Source organism: Cavia porcellus, unplaced genomic scaffold (genome assembly GCF_034190915.1).
Source record: "Cavia porcellus strain 051 isolate PalLab524CR breed Dunkin Hartley unplaced genomic scaffold, mCavPor4.1 scaffold_32, whole genome shotgun sequence".
NCBI lineage: Eukaryota > Metazoa > Chordata > Mammalia > Rodentia > Caviidae > Cavia > Cavia porcellus.
The window spans coordinates 22,598,333-22,620,744 of NW_026947515.1; the positions used below are offsets into that span (position 1 = coordinate 22,598,333).

At 55.8% G+C, this 22,412-nt stretch overlaps 3 protein-coding genes across 8 annotated transcripts in view; 2 read left to right on the forward strand and 1 right to left on the reverse strand.

The window, feature by feature from the left end:
• Ube2o (ubiquitin conjugating enzyme E2 O) overlaps positions 1-14,068 on the forward strand; it is a 60,753-nt gene extending 46,685 nt beyond the window's left edge. The window contains exons 2-18 of one of the 5 annotated variants that reach the window (XM_023564973.2): positions 923-982; positions 1,137-1,247; positions 3,717-3,814; positions 4,245-4,308; positions 4,914-5,057; positions 5,354-5,463; positions 5,599-5,674; positions 6,005-6,477; positions 6,824-6,978; positions 7,123-7,235; positions 7,338-7,466; positions 8,075-8,167; positions 9,035-9,731; positions 10,009-10,145; positions 11,501-11,704; positions 11,794-11,851; positions 11,957-14,068. In XM_023564973.2, coding sequence (XP_023420741.1) covers positions 923-982; positions 1,137-1,247; positions 3,717-3,814; positions 4,245-4,308; positions 4,914-5,057; positions 5,354-5,463; positions 5,599-5,674; positions 6,005-6,477; positions 6,824-6,978; positions 7,123-7,235; positions 7,338-7,466; positions 8,075-8,167; positions 9,035-9,731; positions 10,009-10,145; positions 11,501-11,704; positions 11,794-11,851; positions 11,957-12,627 — 3,393 coding nt within the window. In that variant the 3' untranslated portion in view covers positions 12,628-14,068. Of the gene's footprint in view, positions 1-922; positions 983-1,136; positions 1,248-3,716; positions 3,815-4,244; positions 4,309-4,913; positions 5,058-5,353; positions 5,464-5,598; positions 5,750-6,004; positions 6,478-6,823; positions 6,979-7,122; positions 7,236-7,337; positions 7,467-8,074; positions 8,168-9,034; positions 9,732-10,008; positions 10,146-11,500; positions 11,705-11,793; positions 11,852-11,956 lie in introns of all 5 variants that reach the window. The other 4 variants (XM_004999622.4, XM_003461440.5, XM_063241787.1 and 1 more) reach the window with 4 other exon arrangements.
• Positions 14,069-14,925: 857 nt separating this feature from the next.
• On the reverse strand, positions 14,926-19,504 carry Sphk1 (sphingosine kinase 1). The gene is made up of 6 exons (XM_063241788.1): positions 18,730-19,504; positions 17,122-17,328; positions 16,632-16,787; positions 16,454-16,548; positions 16,260-16,375; positions 14,926-15,981 (listed from the first exon to the last, which is right to left on the reverse strand). Exons 2-6 carry the CDS (start codon positions 17,129-17,131, stop codon positions 15,198-15,200), a joined length of 1,161 nt encoding a protein of 386 aa, XP_063097858.1. The 5' UTR covers positions 17,132-17,328; positions 18,730-19,504; the 3' UTR covers positions 14,926-15,197.
• Positions 18,808-22,412, forward strand: part of Prpsap1 (phosphoribosyl pyrophosphate synthetase associated protein 1) — a 76,734-nt gene continuing 73,129 nt past the window's right edge. For both annotated transcript variants that reach the window (XM_063241791.1, XM_063241790.1), the window contains exon 1: positions 18,808-18,826. The gene's annotated coding sequence lies outside the window, so the exon portion shown is untranslated. The remainder of the gene's footprint in view (positions 18,827-22,412) is intronic.

The following is a 22,412-nucleotide window of genomic DNA, read 5'->3' on the forward strand; positions in this document are numbered from 1 at the left end:
ATTTGAGGGAGCAGGTCCCCCAGCCCTGTGGTCTGGGGTCAGACCCAGGGAGCAGCCCAGCTTTGGGGACCCAGCAAAAGAGAAGACAGGCTGCTTTGGGGAGCACCAGCCCCTTGTGGGGCTTTGGGAGGGGGAGCAGCAGTCAACTAGCAAGAGTGGTAACTGCTGGGCCTGGGGATTTAGCTCACCGGCATAAGCGCTTGCCTTGAAAGCAGGCAGTCGTGAGTTTGATCCCTGGTACCGATAAAAAGGAAAAAGACAAAAAAAAAAAGAGTGGTAACTGCTGTGGCAGGGGGTCTGTGAAGGGACAGGTCAGGTGCTTGGCTGTGGGGCCTGGCTCTGCAGTGCCTAGATAAGGAGCAGGCTGCAGAGGGGATAAGTCAGATTAGAACGCAGTGTCAGATGACAGTCTGGCTTCAGGGTGACCCGCCACCCACCTAAGTCATGCAGGTCCCAGTTCTGTCTCCTCAGTGCTGCATAACTGCAGGTGGAGATGGGCAATTGAGGAGGGTAGGCAGGATTAACCCACAGCAAGCTGTTACCCTTGCCCGCAAGCTAGGCCTGTGTGTTCTGTCACTCAGCTGTCTCCACGCTGTCCAATCAGGAGCACCTCCCGAGCCTGGGCTGGGGCGGGCAGGCAGCAGTGTCGCCTAGCACAGGCTACACCCTGGGCTCCATCCCAGCATCACAACAAACCAGAGAACCTGCAGTGAGCCAGATGTTAGCATTTGGTAGGAGACAGTGACCTCAGGGGACACTGAAGACTTATGGGCAGGACACATGCCACACTGCGTGCTGTAGTGCCACCTGGGGTTGTGGAAATTATTCGTGCTGCACGTACGGGCAGCATACATGGGAGATGGGCAAATGTGTCTTCTGATGGCTCCAGAGCCACCTCTGACACCCGTGTTTCCCTTCACAGCTGAAACTAGAGGACCGTTCGGTGGTGCCCCGAGATGTGGTCCGGCACATGCGCTCCACCGTGAGTCCTGGGCCCCAGGGAGACTTCTTGAAACTCGAGCCTGTCAGTCCCGTTCCCTGCAGGACAGCTGCCTGGCTCTGGAATGGGCCTCCTTGGGATTTTCTGGGCAGGTCTCCCTGGTGGCCTCAGCCTAGATGCCTTCTCCCTTCCTCAGGACAGTCAGTGTGGCACAGTGATAGACGTCAACATCGACTGCGCTGTCAAGCTCATCGGCACCAACTGCATCATCTACCCCGTCAACAGCAAGGATCTGCAGCACATCTGGGTGAGTGGCCCCTGCCGAGTATTCTCTCAGCTCACTCTGGCCAGTGGCCAACTCGCCCCTGCTGGCCTCCTGCTTGAACTTGCAAATCAGCCTTGCAGGCACAACATCCTGACACATCCTTCCCCTCCAGCTCCAGCAGAGGTCACTAGTGCAGTTCTCTTGCTGTGTAGCCCAGGCTGGCCTCAAACTCACTGTTCTCCTGCCTCCACCTCCTGAGGGTTGGGATTATAGACAAGCGCCACCCTCCCAGCACAGCACTTTTTTAAAAAACAGATTTCTTTTCAATAATGTGCTTTCTAAATGATTCCAAACTTAGAAAAAGATGGTAAATTCATGGATATGCTCATCCGGCTTCCTCAGCTAGTAACATCTCACTCTCTCTCTCTAGACTTTTTCTTTTCCCGAACCATTTGAGACCAAGCTAAGACATAGGCCCCATCAGCTTGAACACCATGGTGTTTTCCGGAACCAGCAGCGCACTCCCATGTAACTACCACACGATCCCCCAGCTTAGGAAACAGTCACTGGCATATTTCTGTTCTCTTCTCAGACCCCATTTGCTTGTCCCGACAGTGTCCTTTTCCCTTTGTTGACCCAACATTCCATTCAGGAACACACCTGGCACCTTGTTGTCAGCTCTTCCAGCTCTCTCTGATCTGGCATGGCTCCTGTATTTCCTCCTCCTCCACACCTTGGACAGTGACACAGTCAGTAGCATGACTTTCACCCTTGGTCTGGTGTTGTCTCCTGACCAGGACAGCCACTGCTGAGCTTTCCCATGGCTCTGTCCCCTGCTCATGCCAGCGACCTCAGATCTCTCCACACTAAAGTCTCCTTTACACCTTTAGAATGGACTGTATTTTGTGGGGAAATACCCCAAGTGTGTCAGTCACCTGGTGCCTGTCTCACTGCTCTCCACTGATCTTAGCCTTTTTCCCCTCTAACCAGCTGTCACTCTCACAGCGGCTGCCGTGCACATGTGAAGGTGTCATTCTGTCGTCGTCGTCATTAGTGGGCACTGTCCTATGTAGAAGAGCTTTACCACTTTTTATCTTCTAGCCTATTCATGTAGTTCCTTGCTCGCTGGTTTATTTTGTGATGACAGGACTGAAACCAGGCCCTGGAGCTCTACCACTGAACTGTATCCCCAGCACTGGCTCATTTGTATTTTTCTTAATTGTTTCCCCCAAACTAAGGATTAAACCCCCAAGATCTTAGCAATGAGCTATATCCCCAACCCTTTGTATGTTTTATTTAGAGACAGGGTCTCCCTGAGTCACGAGTTGTCTAGGCTGGGCTTCAGCTTGCAATCTTCCTGCCTCATCTTCTCAGTGATGAGATTACAGGCAGCTGATTTATGGTTTTTTCCTAAGTAAGATAACTCTTGGAGTGGTGTTTCATTCTGTTGGTTGTGATTCATTGCTACTCTTACTTTCTGTGTTGCTGTTAAAAGTGCCCTCAGGCCAGTTTTTGTATTTTAAATGGCTCCCTCTCACTCACTTGTTTTTTCTTTTTCTTTTCTTTTCTTTCTTTTTTTTTGTCTTTTTCCTTTTTATCGGTACCAGGGATCGAACTCATGACTGCCTGCTTGCAAGGCAGGCACTTATGCCACTGAGCCAAACCCCCCGCACCCTCCCCCCCTCTTTTTTTAAAAGCACTTCTTTGCTAAAAAAAACCAGTTTCCTTCTCATCTTACATTTTGTTTCTGATCCAGCCCAAGAATTAGTCATTTCTCTAAGGACTTGGAGAAATGTCTCACTGCTCTCCACCGATCTTCACTGATCCAGTGAAGAATAGCATTTTAAAAGCCAAGATTCTGGGGCCAGGGGCTCTATCTCAATGGTAGAGTGCTTGCCTATCGTGCTCAAGGCCCTGGCTTCAGTCCTAGCACAGCAAAAGTAGAGAGAAAAAAAACCCAAGTAAGATCTTGATGTTAGTGTGCTAACTGTAGTAGACCCTTAGCGTAGTAAGAAGTGCCTGTGTGTACATGATACACATGTACAAGCCTCCTAATTATGTCAGTGCCCATGTATATTAAAATACACATATTTGTCTTCATACTTCTGATTCGATCTGAACACCTCCAACTCTTCCTTTCTTTTTCCCCCTTTCCATTGGTGGCAACAATGAGAAACCTGGCTCTCAGCATCCTCAGTACCTCATCTATTTACTAAGCCCTTTACTTGTCCACACAACCACCTGCTAGCTGTGTGGCTGTCTCCTCTGCCCCTCCAGACTCCCACATTCCCCAGGCATCCCCACACTACTGCCTTCTCCTTTTCCTGGGGTGATACTTGGGGGTACAGCCTGGAATTGCCATGGGGAGCCTGCAGGGTGATTGTGTAGATCCAGTGGTTGACCAGTCCACACATAGGCCATCCAGAGCCTTCTTCACTGTCTGCTCTGATGCTTGGATGTCATCAGCAGTGCCTCTTCTGTCTCTTACCGTCCTGTGCCCTTGCCCTGCAGCCCTTCATGTATGGGGACTACATTGCCTATGACTGCTGGCTGGGAAAGGTCTATGACTTGAAGAACCAGATCATCCTCAAGCTGTCCAATGGCGCCAGGTGGGTCTCACCAGCAGGGATACCTCTGCGGAGGAATGACAGCTGTGGAAGGTTGGCGGGGGAAACATCCTCACAGGCCATACACAGGCCTGATCCAGGCAGGACCCCACCATGTTACCGGCATTCAGGGCCTAACCTGTATTGGGCTCTTTATCTGTCTTAGCTGAGGTCACCTGATTAATGTCTGGGCTACCTTGTTTCGGTGAAACGTCTTTCTTTAGGGTATCTGCAGAGCACGGACTTTATTTGACACTTTAATTCAGTGGGCACTCAGGTGAGACTTCAGGTCTTGTACCATTGCAGAGGCTGAGCCTTGGTAGAAGCAGAGTAGTACCTGTTAGGCCTCATGGGTGGCTTGGTACCTCTAGATCACCACTACTGGGCGTTTGGTTGAGCCTGGTGGAGACCAAGCCTGTGTTCACTGTTTTAGGTGCTCCATGAACACAGAAGATGGTGCCAAGCTGTACGACATCTGCCCACATGTCAGTGACTCGGTACGTGAGTGCTACCAAGCCGGCTTCTCCGAGGGGGGTTCCCCTCTCCAACTCATTTGGCTGCATAGGAAAGGGGACTTCCCAGCAGAGAGCTTGGAGCTGACGCAGGCTAAGCAAAGGGGATCCCCAGAAGAGGGGCGAGTGTACACCAGACTATCTAGAAATTTAGGCTAGGGCAGAGACTTCCAGAACTTCCATTTTATATGCATTTCATCTCATCCTTTAAAGACTCAGTGTGAGCCTATGTAGGGTGACTTAGTCCAGTAGGACATGTTGGCACATGGTCCCAACAGTTTGTACTGCAGCATGTGGTATAAAACAGGTTAAACAGGCTTAGGGACCTGCTCTCTAGAACTGAAAGTGTGACCCTTGACCAGCAGTGTTGGCATTGATGAGCGTGTGTTGTAGCTTGCAGCTTAACAAGATCCCTGGGTGACTGATTTGCATGTGGAATTGATGAAATGCAATAGGCTGTGTCCAGGAGGAGAATGAGGCCTGTGTGGTGTGGCTTTTGCAGGCAGCACTGGCAGGGGCAGGTACAGGGAACACTGTCACCCAAGGAGGCCTCACTCACAAGGACTTTTCTCTGGCCCTAAATCCTGCAGGGTCTCTTCTTTGATGATTCCTATGGCTTCTACCCGGGCCAGGTGCTCATCGGCCCCGCCAAGATCTTCTCCAGTGTCCAGTGGTTGTCAGGGGTCAAGCCCGTACTCAGCACCAAGAGCAAGTTCCGGGTGGTGGTGGAGGAGGTAGGGAGTGGCCAGTGGTGGGGGGTGCCAGACGTCCAGTCATGGAGTGGTTCATAGGCTGATATCTCCCTCCTGCCTGCATAGGCTGAGCAAGAGGGTGGGTAGTGTATGTCTGCATGGGGCGCTACACCATGAAGATCCACTTCCCTGTCCGAGGGGTTGAGGGGATCTGCGTAGCAGGTTATAGAGAGTACCATGGGTTCAGTAATTCCCAACACACACACACACACACACACCCCAAAAAAGTCCAGTGAGAACCTGTCTGGACTGTGGCCCATCCTACCTACCTTCCCCAGGTTCAGGTCGTGGAGCTGAAAGTCACATGGATTACCAAGAGTTTCTGTCCTGGGGGCACAGACAGCGTCAGCCCCCCACCCTCTGTTATCACTCAGGAAAATCTAGGCAGGTGAGTAGACTTCACTGCTGCAGTCCCAGGGCCACTTCTGGAGCCAGGCCCTGGGCCCCTGGCTATTAGTGCACAGAGGGCTGGGAACACACTGGCCTCTCGAAGCCCAGCCCAGCCCCTGCTTGTCCCCTCCAGGGTGAAGCGTCTCGGATGCTTTGACCATGCTCAGCGGCAGCTGGGGGAACGCTGTCTGTATGTCTTCCCAGCCAAGGTAGAGCCAGCTAGGATTGCCTGGGAATGTCCAGAAAAACACTGCGCCCCGGGGGAGGGCTCTATGGCCAAGAAGGTATGTCCTCGGGCTGGGGTGGCAGGCTCTTGAGGAACTGGCCAGGAGCCATTTCCATGGCCAGGAAGAATGGTCTTTGCTTTAAGGCTTGGGGGCTGTCCTGAGGACCCTGGTTGACCACTTAGGTGTGTTGAGCTGTTGTCCCCTGTGAGACCAGGAGCATGGGGCCAGGCCAGCCTGGGTGTCCCATGGGCACAGGGCGGGGCTGCCATGTGCTGCTCCCCACAGCATCTTGTCCTCCTTTTGCCTATGCAGGTGAAGCGCCTTTTGAAGAAGCAGGTCGTGAGGATCATGTCTTGCTCCCCGGACACCCAGTGTGCCCGGGACCATTCTATGGAGGACCCCGACAAGAAAGGGGAAGCCAAGGCCAAGAGTGAAACAGGTTCTGCTAGCCCAGAGGAGCCACCTGACAGGTCTGCCAGCCCAGTGGAGATGCAGGATGAGGGCCCTGAGGAGCCCCAGGAAACCGGCCAGCCACTGCCTCCCTTCCTGCTGAAGGAGGGTGGGGATGATGGGCTGCACTCAGCAGAGCAGGATGCGGATGACGAGGCTGCTGATGACACTGATGACACCAGCTCCGTGACCTCCTCTGCCAGCTCCACCACCTCCTCCCAGAGCGGCAGCGGCACAAGTCGCAAGAAGAGCATCCCTTTGTCCATCAAGAACCTGAAGCGAAAGCACAAGAGGAAGAAGAATAAAATTACTCGTGACTTCAAACCAGGAGACAGGTAAATACGGAGCGCCCAGCCTAAGATGGAGTAGAGGGCACACAGGTGCACACATAACTGCACGGGAGCACACAAGGCTTGCAAGCCTCGTGCCAGCCCAGGCTGACAAGAGGGGTCTAAGTGGGGTAGTGGCTGGAGTGTGAGCCAGGCCTGGGCTCCCCTCAAGGGGTCTGCTTCTCGGGAGAGCCACAGCTTTAGAAAGTGAGCTCCACGTGCATCTGGCCTCTTCCCTGGCCACCAGGGATTCAGCGCTTCAAGTTCCAGGCCACAGGGTGGGGAAGGGAGCGAGTCCCCAGCCCTGTCCCTGGAAACCTGGTGTGGTCGCTCACTGGCCTGCACCTGGCAGGGTGGCAGTGGAGGTGGTGACCACCATGACCTCAGCTGACGTGATGTGGCAGGACGGCTCCGTGGAGTGCAACATCCGCTCCAATGACCTCTTTCCTGTGCACCATCTGGACAACAATGAGTTCTGCCCTGGAGACTTTGTGGTCGACAAGCGAGGTAGTACCAGTCCCAGGAGAGCCAGGGGAGGCCAGAAGGAATGGGCAGGGGCTCTCGAGTCAGAGCTAGGAGGAGGCTGCCCTTCCAAGGCCGTGTGTTCTAAGCTGAGGCTCCTCCTCTACCGTGCTCCCTCTGGTCCCACAGTTCAGAGCTGTCCAGACCCTGCTGTGTATGGCGTGGTGCAGTCTGGGGACCACATCGGCCGCACCTGCATGGTAAAGTGGTTCAAGCTGCGGCCGAGCGGGGATGACGTGGAGGTGAGAGTGGGCAAACCCCATTCTTTCTTCCCATGGGCTGTGCCGGTCCCCGGAGGGTCCTGCTAAGGTCCCTGGCTCACAGCAGCCCATCTTGTACTGCAGCTGATTGGAGAAGAGGAAGATGTGAGCGTGTATGACATTGCTGACCACCCTGACTTTCGGTTCCGCACGACCGACATTGTCATTCGAATAGGCAACACTGAAGATGGGGCTGCACACAATGAGGACGAAGTAGGTTCAGATTCACCATCTTTGTCCCCCGCCCATATCAAGCAAGTGCAATCCTTGATAGTGCCACTAGGTGGCTCCAGAAGGCAAGCCCTGAAAGTCTTCTGGGTTCAGTGGCTCCTCCACCCTAACACCTGTGGCATTTTGGCTTCCTGAGCCGTGCTGCTCGTGTTTCGGAGGAGCTAAGCTCCAAGTCACAAGCCATGTGAGCATGAATCAAGCGCTGCAGAGCACAGGCTTGAGAGGTGGAGCCTGAACTGGGTGTTGAAGGAGGAGTGGGCACGTTGGGTGGGGTCGGGGCTGGAGGTGGGAACCCCATGCTGGGAAGCAGGACAAGCCTAGAGAGGCCCAGAGAGGCCAGAGTGCTGATGCGGAGAAGGAATTCGTAGGGCTCGGGAAGAGCCATGTTGAGCATTCACTGCTCACGGGTGGTGTCTACGGAATGAGAGTGCATGAAAGGGCCCATCCCTGAGTCAGCACCTGCAAGAGCTCCTGTCCTGCAGTCCTCATGGCCTCATCCCTTATCCTCAACTTCAGGAGCTCCTTCAGAGGTGCTCTGGCCTGTGCCACTCCCAGAGAACCACTCCCTTGACTATGTCCCCTTTGACCAGCAGCCATCAGTGGGTCAGGTGGCCCGTGTGGACGTCAGCAGCAAGGTGGAGGTGGTGTGGGCCGACAACTCGAAGACCATCATCCTGCCCCAGGTAAGGCTGTGTCAAGGCCCTGGGCTCTGGGCTCGTGGCCTTGCTGGGAGCTCCTGTCCTTAAGGCTTTGGAGTAGGCTTTCTGGTCTACCCACAGAGCCCCAGGTGAAGAAACAGAGGCACCCCACATGCCCAGGTACGTAGATGTGTTCTCAAACTTCCAGGTTTCTCCTGGATTCTGAGCTTACTAATATTGAGAAAATGCAAGTTACTTATAGGAGATAGGGACTTTCCTACTTATACTTCTTGTAGCAGACAAGAGGAAGGAGAGCTGACCTCCATTCTGGCCCCTGCTTTAGCCAGCCGTATAGACCTGCTCTCCTTTCCTGGCTTGGTTGGGGCAGGGGCAGGTACAGTGTGCTGGGGTGGGGTCATTGAGGGCACGAAATGCCTTCTTCCCTTACCCTAACTGCCACTCCAGGGAACGGTCGCAGTGTAGCCAGCCTTCCCACACTTTTCCTGTCACGTGTTTTCAGTACCTAAAAGCTGTCTTGGGGCAGCAGCAGCTTGCCTGCATCTTAGCAGTAGGCTCGATTTGCTCAGATTCCCCCACCCACCCGGCCCCTCAGCCTTGGGCAGAGGCTGACCAAGTGAACAGAGTGGGGCAGGATCTGGGTTGGCTGTTGGGGGATTTGGGCCCTGCGCAAAGGAAGAAGGGATAGGCAAAGGGCCCTTCTCAGGGACTTAGGGACTCCCTGCACTGGGAGACCCAAGCTGCAAGGCTGAGAGCAGAAGAGAGGGGAAGGTAGAGTAGTGTCACCAGTGCCGCAGGGATTCACCATCAGCTGTGAGGATGGGGTCCCCAGAACTCCTCCATGAGGGACAAACTTCCCATCTAAGTTAGCACTTCTCTGTCTTCTGCCTCCAGCACTTGTACAACATTGAATCCGAGATTGAGGAGTCAGACTATGATTCAGTGGAAGGCAGCACCAGTGGGGCATCTTCAGACGAGTGGGAGGATGACAGTGACAGCTGGGAGACAGACAATGGACTGGTGGAAGATGAGCACCCCAAAATAGAGGAGCCCCCCATCCTGCCCACTGAGCAGCTGTCAGCACCCGAGGAGGACAAAGGCGTAGTGATCAGTGAAGAGGCTGCCACCGCTGCCATCCAGGGGGCCGTGGCCATGCCTGCTCCCGTGGCAGGACTGATGGAGAAGGCTGGCAAGGATGGGCCCCCCAAGAGCTTCCGAGAGCTGAAGGAGGCCATCAAGATCCTGGAGAGCCTCAAAAACATGACAGTGGAGCAGCTGCTCACTGGCTCTCCCACTTCCCCCACTGTGGAGCCTGAGAAACCCACCAGAGAGAAGAAGTTCTTGGACGACATTAAGAAGCTGCAGGAGAACCTCAAGAAGACCCTGGACAACGTGGCCATCGCAGAGGAGGAGAAAATGGAGGCAGCACCTGACACCGAGCGCAAGGAGGACAAGCCTGAAGGGCAGTCGCCAGTGAAGGCCGAGTGGCCCAGCGAGACCCCTGTGCTCTGCCAGCAGTGTGGTGGCAAGCCCGGTGTCACCTTCACCAGCGCCAAAGGCGAGGTCTTCTCCGTGCTGGAGTTTGCACCTTGTGAGTGGGCTCTCCTGCCCGTACCTCCTCAAGCCTGCTGCAGGGCTCCTGACTTTGTAAACACATCTGGCCTGGCCCCTGCTCCTGCCCCAGGGCCACAAGTAGTGTCTTGTGCAGGAGCGGTGGGAGGGAGACTCCTGGGTTTCTTCCCTTAACTGGGTACACACCAGGCAGTGGTCTCCCCCACCCCAGCCCTGCTTCCGAGGGGCAGTCAGTTTTGCAGGTGGAGCTGCCAGAGCTTCCACATAGGGTCTGATTCTTCTCTTTTCCCCTCCAGCAAATCACTCTTTTAAGAAAATTGAGTTCCAGCCTCCAGAAGCCAAGAAGTTCTTCAGCACGGTGCGGAAGGAGATGGCACTGCTGGCTACCTCACTGCCCGATGGCATCATGGTCAAGACTTTTGAGGATAGAATGGCAAGTGGGCTGATGGGGCTTGGCAGGGGCAGATGCAGGTGTGCAGTACGGGCACTGGATGCCTGACACTGCCAGTCCTGGATCTTTAGAGCTGACTGGCACCTGGCCACAGCCACTCACCACCCACTTTTAACGGGGAGGGAACGGTGCCATCAGATGCGGGCTGACTCGGAGGCCTGTGGCCTGAGGTGGTCCATTCCTGTTCTTTAAAAATTAGCTTAAAGTTCATTATACAATTACCCAGGTCTGCTCTGCTTTCTGAAAAATCAGAACATTTCAGAAAGAGCTCAGATTGTCCTTGAACAATGCTCACCTCCTTTTCCCCCCAAATCGGAGGCTCTTTCTCAGTTCCCAGAGGATCTGACATTGGACATTGGTGGATATCCTTCCAAATGACCTTTTAAAAAATGGCTTTGCATTCTTGTGTATCACAAGAGCAAATAGTATTTTGTATGATTTAGTTGCATAAATAGTGTGGCACCTGTGGTTTGCTTGCTTTTCCCCACATGGTAGTTGGTGAGACCTGCCCCTGATGTGCACATTGGCTCAGCTGGTTCCTCTAGTTACTAGCATATTCTGCTTCCTGTTCCTCTGTCTGAGGCCCGGATCCTGCATTCCTCAGCCCTGTTTGAGGAAGGCACTATGAAAAACAGATAGGCATGTCTGACCAATCAGCTTACTGAACCTTCTCAGCCTCTGCTGTGAACCACGGCTATACCAGACGCTGAGTTTGAGTTCAGGGCTCACTCAGCTGGGGCCCTGTTCTGAAAGGAGTCAGGAAGGAAAAAAGAGGGATCCTGAGAGTGGGGGCAAAGGGCATTGCTCCGACAGCCCCATGACAGGGGAGTCCTTAATAATATTTCTGTTTCTCTTGTTTTTTGGTAAAACTCCTTTAGAAAATTCCAGCCTGTCTCAAATCTGCTGAGGGGTGGAGAGAGTTGTGCATTCTGTTTTGTCACAGTTTTTTCCAGATCTCAGGGTGGCATGGGTTGGAGCATGCATGAGGCGATTGCATTATTGCTCAGTTCGTGCTGTCCCCTTCATCCCTTCTTGCCCCGCTCCCCCGAGTTGTTATTCTGGCAGTCACAGTGTGTGCCAGCACATGCACAGAGCCCAGAACCTGCATGCTGTGAGCCAGTTCCTGGGACTCAGCAACCTCATTGTCTCCCACTGTTTGAGCTGGAATCCAGAGCCTCGGCGCCAGCCTTCTAGGTGAACACATCCTGCCTCTGCCTCAAGTGCAGATGTCTTCACGTAGCACCTCTGTTGTTGTGGTGCCGGCGAGCCGGGGTGCTGCTGCTCACACTGTATCTCACAATGCCTTGCATGCCAGCTCTGCCCTCTCTGCCTCCTAGGACCTCTTCTCAGCTCTAATCAAGGGCCCCACTCGAACCCCCTACGAAGACGGCCTCTACCTGTTTGACATCCAGCTCCCCAACATCTACCCAGCTGTGCCCCCCCACTTTTGCTACCTCTCCCAGTGCAGTGGCCGCCTGAACCCCAACCTGTATGACAATGGGAAAGTGTGTGTCAGCCTCCTGGGCACCTGGATTGGAAAGGTGAGTGACACCTCAGTGCCCCAGCCTGGATGGAAGAGACAGGGCGGGTGTCTGTTGGGGATGTGCTTACAGTGCTGTGTGTATTTCAGGGGACAGAGAGGTGGACAAGTAAATCCAGCCTACTCCAGGTGCTCATCTCTATCCAAGGTACTGCCAGGCCGGCAAGGCCATGCTGGCTGGGAATCTGCCCCTGGGGGAAGGCAGACCCACCCCAGCGGACTCCTCACCACTGACAGGGTGTCCTCCCTGCAGGTCTGATCCTGGTGAACGAACCTTACTACAATGAAGCCGGCTTCGACAGTGACCGGGGCCTGCAGGAAGGCTATGAGAACAGTCGCTGCTATAATGAGATGGCACTGATCCGTGTGGTACAGTCCATGACACAGCTGGTTCGGCGGCCCCCCGAGGTCTTTGAGCAGGAGATCCGGCAGCACTTTAGCACCGGTGGCTGGCGGCTGGTGAACCGCATCGAGTCCTGGTTGGAAACCCACGCGCTACTAGAGAGGGCCCAGGCGCTACCCAATGGGGTCGCCAAGGACAGCAGCTCTCCAGAGACAGCTGCTACGGCCGAGCTCTCAGACTCTGGCCGAGAAGAACCTGAGGATGTCGGAATGGCCCCTGGAGAGGCCTCCCAGGGCTCAGACTCAGAGGGGGCTGTCCAGGGCCCGGCCTCCACTAGCAGGGACCACACAGATCAGACTTCGGAGGTGGCACCTGATGCATCCGTACCACCCAGCGTCAAACCAAAGAAGCGGAGAAAGAGCTATCGGAGCTTCTTGCCTGAGAAGAGCGGCTACCCTGACATCGGCTTTCCCCTCTTCCCACTCTCTAAGGGTTTCATCAAAAGCATCAGGGGCGTCCTGACGCAGTTCCGGGCTGCGCTGCTAGAGGCAGGCATGCCTGAAAGCACAGAGAACAAGTAGCCCCCAGCCCTCAAGGAAGGAGCGTCACGGTGGGAGAGGCCAGCTGCTGCCCGCTCACTCCCTCCCCTGGACCCACCCTTCTTCCCAGCCCCCCTCCCCAGTTTGAGCTTCCCACTGCCCCCCTCCCCAAGGCAAGTTTGATGCTGTCGCAAAACAATCTCACTAAGCAGGTCCCCTGTGGTAAAGAGAACTGGAACCCAGTTGCAATTTCCCACTTGTCACCCAAGGCAGGATGTCACGACACTTGTTCCCTTGCTGCCCTTTTCTCAGGTCAGAGGTGGGGTGCTCCAGGGCCCTGCAGATGGGCAAGAGAGTGGATGTGCCTTGCATGATGTACGGGCTGCTCTTGCAGTGTCCCTGGTCCCTTTTATCCTCTGCAGTTGGACTGTAGTCCCCGATATCCCCGCTGCCACCACCACTGGGTCCCCTCGATTCCCAGTGTCAACACTTATCTCATGGGAGCTGTAACTGCTACCACTGACTTCTGGCTCTGGCCTGTTTGCCACACTATACCTTTAGGCCTATTGAACTTGCTCTCTGCAAGAAGGGAGGAGCAGGGTAGGTTCAGGGTGACCCCCCAGGAGAGGTGGTGGCCCTCACACCAACATGGGCCAAGGACAGGCTACTGAGAGCAGCAGCTGCAGCTGCCTCACTTGCTTCTCCCACCTACAGCTAGTGGGGCACCTGCAGTTCTGGCCTCAGCCGTGCCTGTGGGGACTTCGTAGAGGTCTGCACCCCATCCAGTGTGCTCTCCACCAACGGAGCAGGAGCTCGGGCCAGGCAGGTACCCACCAAGGCCTCCCCTGGCCAGTGGCCCAGCCCCACGTGGGGTGAGTGAGGCCTTAGAAGCCCTGCGGCACATAATGCACTGCAGTCCAGAGACAGAGAAAGTGGTAGCAGCGGGAGCTCACCCCAACCCCCTCCTCCCCAGAGACTGGCCCAGAGGTTTACAAGTTTTCTAGGCTTTTGATAATGTGAAGCTCCAGGTAAAGAGGATGCTGTTGAGCACATTGCAGCTATGTAATTTCTGGTTTATGTATGTAATATTTAAGGTTGGAAAAAAATCTCAAAAGCAGTTATTAACTCTTAATAGAAAAAAAAAAGACAAAAAAAAAAAAAAAAAGCCAAAGCATGATTCGTTTTGTCAGCCTTAAGTGGGCTCCACGCCTGTACTGTGCCAGGACCGCGTGGGCAGCAGAGTTGGGAAGGACAGAGCTGTACTGCGCCGCAGGACTCCCAGGCACTCAGACTATCTAAACACACATCCAAGTGCCCAGGGCTGTGCATCCCTGTGTGCCGTCTACATGGAGATATGAATGCCTACTGCTTCCAATACCTGTATAAAATGCTGTGTGATTAAACATTTTTTTACTTGCAATTTTTTTTGGGTTGGCTCATTAACAAGACAAGGTGACACCATTAAACTTGCCTCTGCCATTCAGCTGGGCTCTGTTGCCTTTCTTCCTTGTTTGTCCGTGTCCCTCACGGTCCACCTCCCAGGAAAGGCTCATGACAGTGGGTCCTGGATACTCCCTGCCCTCATGCCTTCTGCATCTTTGATCAGAATCCCAGGGCTGAGTGGTAGGGTCAGATGGATGGGTCAGTCCTCTTGCTTCTGGGCTGGGTAGTGTTCACAGCTTGTGTGCTGTTTCTCGAAAACCAAGTGACAGCAGTGTCTGCCTCCAAACGGCTGTGATCCCCAGCAGCCGGACTGAGCTATTCTGCCCCCTGCAGACCCTGGGGAGCTGCCTTCACAGTCCCTGTGGTGGACAGGTGTCACTGTCCTGGGCTGAAAAGTTGCTCAGGAAGACTGGCATCTACCCCTTCCTGCTGCTTTGCACTGCCCAGCACCACTGTACAAGACATGGTGCTTAAGGGCCAAGTAAGCCTGGAGGAGCCGTGTGCCCTAAGGAAACTGCCATTCTGACTGCTGAAATCTCTCCCTCACTGGTTTCCCTAATGCTGTTCACTCGGGTGTTTTCTTTCCCTTCTTAGTCCACATGAAGCTTCAACCATGCTTAGCAGCTGACTGTGCAACCCAAGGACAAAGACAGGAGGAGCACAGAGCCACGGTCTTCCTGGGTGTGAGTTCAGACAGTCCTCTAGGCTTGGGGGCCTCTGCAGGCTGAAGGTGGCCTGCACATCGATGCGTAGGAAGGTTGTGTGCCCACCATCAAGCCACCGCAATGCATCATCCAGTACAACAGCAGCATTAGGCACAAAATTCTAAGGCCCCAGTTGGAGCAGTACCTCATCCCCTCCCCCACTCCCCAGGACAGGATCAGCAGGCTGGGAATATCACTTTATCTGAATTTATTCCTAGTTGAGGGCTCCCAGAACAAATGTGATTGTCTTCTGCAAGCAGCTAGCCTAATCAGTGGGGTGCTTGGCCCAGGGCTCCATTCTGGCCTCTGCTCCTCCCAGAGCATGGCCTCTATCACCCTCTCACCCTTCTTTAGAAGAGTCCCCATCACCCCCACGTGAGTTGTGGACAGGCCCTTCCACTCAGGGTGGGGAGGGTCCAGCTCAGCCTGTACACGGTAGACAAAGGCACTGCAGGGCCCATGGGATCATAGGGGCTTCTGGTGGAATGGCTTCTGCTGGGGTTCCTGGGTGGGTGAGGGCTCCCTGCCACTACTGACCATCCAGAGATAGTCAGGTTGCACCTGGCCCTGCACAGCCTCAGTAGTCAGTAACTCCCCATCCACAGAAAACACACCCTGCCCACCCTTGCACTCTAGGCGAAAGGCGACTACGGGCACATACACCAGGTATGGGCAGTCACACTCCATGTGCTTGCCATCTTTCATGGCCAGGAAGAGGCGCAACAGCATGGCCCTCGATATGCCCGCATGCACATAGAACAGGTGCATGACACCAGCTGCACGCTGGCCCATGGGTGCTGTGAACATCGTGCTGCCCATGTGCGTGTGCATCAGGGCCAGCACCAGCACAAAGTCCCGCTCAGGCACCACAGTCCAGTGAGAGGGCACAGGCTCCTCCAGGGGAACGAGGTGTGAGTCTACCGGGCCCCCCTGCAGCGGCACAGGGGCTGTGGGTGTCTTACTGGAGATGGCGCTTCCTACAGGGAGGTAGGCTAGCTGGCCCCGGTAGGTGCGCAGGTTCACCAGGCGAATGACAGTGCCCACCGTGAAGCGCTTCTCCCCCAGGAACCGGTACTTCTCACTCTCCACATCCACATCAGCCACCAAGCCCCAGGCCAGGCCAAGCACAGAGAAGAGGCGAATCCCCGAGGCCCCATGCAGGGACAGAAGGTTCATGGGCGCTAGGAGCCGCCGGCAGAGCAGCTGTGTGCAGTTGGTCAGGAGATCTTCATCAGTCACCTGCTCATAGCTGCAGGAGAAAAGTCAGATGGGGCAGGTGCCCCCAGGCCTCCTTCCCTCCCTCCTGCTGGGGAGTGGGGACAGGCTAAACAAAGCATGGTCCCCTAAGCAGCTGACCAGGACAGAGACAGCAAGTGGCTGGAGCCAGCTGGGGCCACCAAGAAAGCACCCAGGAAAGAGGACATCTAGAAGAAGAGAGAATGGATGCTAACTCAGCCTATAGTGACTCAGAAAAGAAAACCTGCCAGTAGGAGCACAGAGATGGCACAGAGGCCCCTGGACTCTCACCCAGCATAGTGATTCAAGGAAGCTGCCAGCCCATTTCCAGAGCCTCCCGGGAGGCTGCACAGGGGCTTCTGGATGGCAGTCTCCCAGTCAGGCCGGTCCATGAGTCCGTTCACCACCTGTCAGGGCAGAAGTGGCCTTAGCCCGGGAGGCCCCACCCTGCTCCACCCTGGGACAGCCTCTGGTGCAAATCTTACCTCGTGTATCAGCCCGTCCCCAGCCATGATCACCAGAGCGTCCCAGAGGCACAGATCCTCCACCCGCACCAGCTCCCGCGCGTGGTTCGGTCGCTCTGACGGGAGACTGGCAGTTCTCAGGGCGGCTCCGTCCAGGGAATGCACACACCCTTGGTTCCGGGGAAAGGGGCGTACTCACCAGTAACCATCAGCTTGAAGGAGACTTCGGCTTCGGCCAGAAGGGGTTGCACGAGTCTCTGGAACTGCTGCAGCGCTTTGCCCTTGCCGCTGCGCGGGTTCAGTAACACCAGGACGCGGCAGGGCCGCGGAAGCGCGCCCCGGGCGCGGTCGCGCACTGTAAAAACAAGCGCAAGGGAGCCGAGTCTTCAACCGGCCACCGGGGCTGAAGAGCGCACCAGGGACTGGGGCAAGAACGTGGCTCCCGCAGTACTTGGTATAACTGACCCAGCCGAGCCCAGCAAGAGAAAGCGGCCTCTGGGAGGCGGACCCGGGTGGGTGGGGCACGGCGCCCCTGACACCCCATTTCCTTGGCTCAGGCTCGGCGGCTTTTGGTCTTGTGGGGAAAACCGTTTCTTGTCAGTGTCGCCGGCCCCTCTCTTTTGGCGATCCACTTTTCGGAGAGGGAGAGGGAATCCCCTATAGCCCTTCCCAGCCAGGCCCCCACAAACCTGAATCCATGGCCTCGTCCCGCGGTTCCCGCTGCCAGAGGAGACCAGGCGCTGTCTGGGCGCTGCCCACCGGCACGGCGGATCCTGCCTTCAGCTGCTTATCGGTGCCGCGCAGGAGGACGTCTCGGGGCCGGTTGTGGGGCTCACTCTCCCCGCCCGGAGCTGGGGCGCTGAGGACACCCGCGTCATTCCCTGCGGCATCCAGATCTGAGGGGTAGGGGAAAACAGCGCTGGCGGAGTCCTGGCTCACAACTCCTGGACAGAGGGTGAGCGCACGGCCGGATCCCGAAGCCACGCGCGGGCAGCTGCGCGCTGCTGAATTGCCAGAAGCCAGTGGGTCCGGGACCTAGCTTTCTGAAAGTCCCAGAGAGCCGAGGTCCAATGCCACCAAGAGACTGGGCCCCCACACTCCCGAGACGCAGGGTATCCGGACTGTCCTCCGAGCTCCTGATTTTTACCGCCGAACTTGAGCTGACAACACAAGGCATGAAGTTCGGGGCGAGGATCCTTGACCCAGTTAGCCTCGTCGCCGCATTCCCAGCCCCAGCTTCAAATCGGGTGGGGCCACTGTCGTGCGTCAGGGCCACTCGCCGCGAGTGGGCAGGAAAGCTGTACGGTGCGTGATCCAGTTCCCTCCTGCGGGCCGCCCGGGAGTCACCAGCCACCGGCGGGTACTGGTTGGCTGTTGCGCCCACACAGTTCCCTACAGTGGCCTGGAGCGGACTATAGTTTCCTAATTCCGAACTCAGCCCCACTATTGAGGAACAACTGAAGGACAAGCTGACGCAGAATACCCGGCCTCGCTGCCTCCCGCCTCAAAGTTTTCACAACTTTGTGGCGCCGCGGCGCGGGGAGGGCGCTGTGCCGCGTCGCCATCTGGCACCCGCCTCGCCTCCTTCGGCTCGAGGGAAGGGACTGTGCTGCGCGCTACCGCGGGTCCCACCCCTCGCCTCACCCCGGAGTCCCCAGCACTGCCCGCGCCCGCAGCTCGCCCACGCGCGGGTTCTAGGCTGAGTCCCAGGTCGGGGCTGCGCGCCTCCGCCGCCATGCGGCTGGGAAAGACTAAGGCGGTGAATCCCCGGAACTGCGCGCCCCGGACGCAGCGTCCCAGGCGCGCGACGGTGAACACCTCGCGCAGGAGGAGCGTAGGCCTTGCGCGAGCTCCCCTCCGTGCCGACTTTCGCGCCGACGCCCGGCCGAGCGCGGCTCTGTGCTCGCGCAGGATCTAGAGCTGCACCCCGACGTCGCGACCTCGCAGCAGTCGCGTGGCTCGCAGCCGCGATGCAGTGCGCCTGTCCCAGACCACTGTAACTGGACACGCAGACCCCGCCCGGCGCCCACCCCTCCACTGGGCGGGAGGTGTTGTGTCCTTCACCGTTACTACCCCCTGCTTCCCCCCGAGAGTTCCCTTCTCTTCTACCCTCGCTCTACAGCCAAGGGTTAGTTTTCGTTTCCTGATCAGCTTATCACCGATCCCGAGGCTGCCTGGAACTCCGACCCGGGCAGAGATGGCCTGGCTGCGGGCTTCAAGCCAGAGTATGAGATCGGAGGAGGAAGATTTGTCAGCAAGCTTAAAAGTTGGATCCTTTCCCCATTGTCGATGCTCACCTGAACCGGAGAAGCTGCCTGCAGCGGGCGATCTGGTCCGCTGAAGAGGAGTCTGGCAGGGTGGACCAGCTTAGGGGTCCCCGCTGGTATTGCAGAGGTAAGCACGGAGGGCGTGGTCCTGTCGCCCCAGCCCCTCCCGCTGACTCCGCGGGAAAAGTGGAGGCGAACTGGGACGCGGTGGGTGTGTGTGTGTGTGTGTGTGTGTGTGTGTGTGTGTGTGTGCCTGCGCGCAAGCGCGCTGCATTTTCACGGCAAGTGACCTGAACCGTGTCTGCGACCAACTGGAGATAAATCCCTGGAAGGTGATATGCGGAAACTACGAGAAAGAAGTTGTCGAGGCCCACTTGGTGACCTGACCAAGTAGGGCAAGGGTTAGAAAAATAACCCCGAAGGGGGCTGAGACGGGCCGGGCCCGGCTGCAGGGGGCTCACGCGCCCACACCCGCACCCACCGGCCCCACACACCCCTCCTTTGCTCATCGCTTTGTCCCATCGAGAAGAGCGGGCTGCGGGAGCAGCGCAGAGCCAGTTAGCCTACATGGCGTCTTCTCACCCCGAGGACCCAGTGGGTCGGCCTGGTTCCCACCCTTGGGGGCTCCCCTCGCGGCGCCAGGGGACGCGTAGCGTGGGACTCACGAGCCCTGGCCCGCAGGGTGCGTCCCAAGCGCTATCGGAGAAGGTGACTCAGCTACGCACTCTGGGATGCAGAAACTCCCGGAAACAAGGGGCCGGGGGAGTCACCCCCTCCAGAGATACGGCGCGCGCCCGCCTTGCGTCCCCGCCGCCCCGACTCCCCATCCTTCGCGGGCGGGGGAGGAGGGGCAGCCAGCAGCCGCAGTGCCGCGGCCACGCGCAGCGGGAACGCGAGCAGCGGCGCGGGAGGGGGCTCTGCGCGGGAACCGCGGGCCAGGCCTGCCCGCCTCTCCTGCTGCTCGACTTTCTGTCCCTGTACGCTCTGCGCCCAGACTTTGGCCCCGAGAAGCCGCGAATAGGAGCTGCGCTCTCCAAGATCTCGGCCTCGGAGGGGGTTGGCTGCGGAAACCGGCCGGGCAGCCCCACCGTCACCGTCTGCATCCTTGTTCGAGAGAGCATTTGTAGTCTGGTCTGAAAAGCCAGCTTCGCTAAGGCCTGCTAGGGGAAACTGAGGCACAGGGACGGAAAACCTCGTGCGTGAGTTTGTGCAGCTTGTTAGGGGGCAGGATTCCCCTTTTCCTCTCGGGGCCCCAGGATGGAGGCCTTGAATGGGCGGAGCTGACAGAGGCTGGGTTGACTGCAAACAGTTGGCCAAGGGAGGTGGGGTACCCGCTGGGCGGTCTGTCCCTCAGCCGGCCCGCGCCTTTCCCAACTGAGAAGTCCCAGTGTGGGGGAGGCGAAGGGCAGAGCCCTCTGGCCCCTGGTCCTCTCAGCACAATGCCTCCTCTGTCCTGACTGCCACCTACCCCGACCCCCTTACCTCCAGGGCCTCTGGCACTGCCCTCATTCTGTCAGTCGCCTCCGCCTCCGCGTCCCCGGAGGACTTTTCCAGAACCCTTTCTCTTTGTCTAAAAAATGTTATCCTATTTCCAAAACGTACTCATGGTGCATCCATGGCCAAGAGAGGATGAGACGAGAGCAAGATGCTGCTTTGCTTTTGACACACGAGACCCCACATCCAGAGAGGTGAAGATTTCCCCAAAACACTCTTTCCCAGGGGAGGCCAAATCTTGCCACAGCCTCCACTGTGTCCTAGGAAGCCCTGGGTGTCACCGTTCTGAGAGCTCTGCTCCTGGTTTGGCTGTGTCAGATGCTGGGGATGCCACACCCTGCCTAGGGGCCTCCAGGGGAGGATGGGTCAGGGAGGATCCTATGGCTCCTGTAGTTTTTGCCTGGCTTTCTGTTTCTCTAAATGGTTTCTGCTCTGGGCATGTGTGGGGTCACCCTGGCTTACTCTTTGGAGGTATCTTGCTGAGGCTGGGGTCTCTGCTGAGCCTCTTAGTCTCTACCTTTCTCTGCCCCTCATCAACCTTCAGGGATGTGGACCCTGGCTACAGTTCAGAGTCTTTATTTCCAGAGCATCTCTTCCGTTTCTTTTTTTGTGGTCCTGGTCACTGAACCCAGGGCCTTCACACTGAGCTACAAACCCAACCCTTTTATTTATTTAGTTATTGTTTTGAGACAATCAATCCCTAAATCAGTAACTGCCTGGGCTGGACTCAATTTGCATTCCCCTGCCCCAGCCTCCCAGGTTTGTGTCACCGCACACACACACTTATATACACACACATACACACACATAGAAAGAGAAGAGAAAGGGGAAAAGGGGAGCAGGGAGGGAGAGAGAGGCACAGAGGGGAAGGGGGAGCAAGAGAGACAGGAGAGCGTATGCACACACGCTGGAGAGTGAACCCAGAGCTCTTCCACTGAGCTGACGACATCCCTAGCCAAGATTTGTTGTTTAGATTTAATTTAGATGTGTTCTGCAATTTTATTTATTTATTTGTTTATTTTGAGTCAGGGTCTTGCTATGTAGTTCAGCCTGGCCTTGAACTCACTATGTGGGCCAACTGACCTCGAGCTCCCAGTGATCACTCTTGCCTCTGCCTCCAGAGTGCTGGGATTACAGACACCACACTTGGCCGCATTACCATCTATGGACATGTTCTTTCTCAGTATAAATGAAAGGGAAAACCAATACATTTTTAGGACCTCAGTGTGAATCACTGTTTCATGTTCTCGTGGGAAGATGGACTAGGTGTGTGTTTGTGATCCTGTGTTACAGGAAGAGAATATAAGGAAGCCAGGCCTACCCTCCTCCAAGTGTTACTGGGGTGCAGTCCTTTTGGGAGGAGTTGTTCGTATTTGCAGCCAGACTCCCACATTGTTCGGGCTACCTTGACCTTCAGATCCTGGCGTCTACCTTGGTTTATGGCATCTTCAGTTTCCTGAGCAGATGGGTTTGTTTTCCAATCCTTGGAAGAAGAGCTGGATTTTTCATTGTATGGTATATTAGGCACCTATTTCTGTACAGATTTAAAGCATTGCAAGCATATTATCTTACATTTCTGGAGGTCTGAAGTCTACAGTGGAGCTCAGGGGCTATGTAATGTGGCCTTTTCTATGGGCCCACCAACATTCCTTGGCTCGGGGCCCCTTCCTTAGCTTGCAAAACCAGCCGAGGAACAAGTAATGTCTTCAAAGCTTATCTCTGCCTGGCTTCAGCTTCCCGCTGTCAAATCTTCTGCCTCTAATTCTGTGGAGAGCCTGAGATTGCATTGACTCCATACAGATAACCCAAGTTAATCTCCCATCTCAAAATCCTTAATCATACCACCAAATTTCTTTTGTTCTATAGGGTACCATATCCATGGGTCCCATGGTTATGACATGGACATCTTTAGAGGCCATTATTTTGTCAATCACAGATGGTAGGGGAACAGGCTGGGTGTCATGTCCTGAATGTGGCTCCAGAACCTTTTCCAACTCCCTTTCCCCAGACCTACCCAAGTGAACACAGACCAGGACCTTGCTTTCTCCCAAATAAGCATTTGTGGAGTGGAACTAAAAACACCCTCACTGGGTTTGAGACATGATTTTATAGACTTTGTGGGCTTTGACTCATCCAGCACAAAGAAAATTAGTTTCCATTTTTGAAAATTACCCAAAAAGGAGAAATTGGTATCTTTGCTAAAGACAGTAATTACAAGA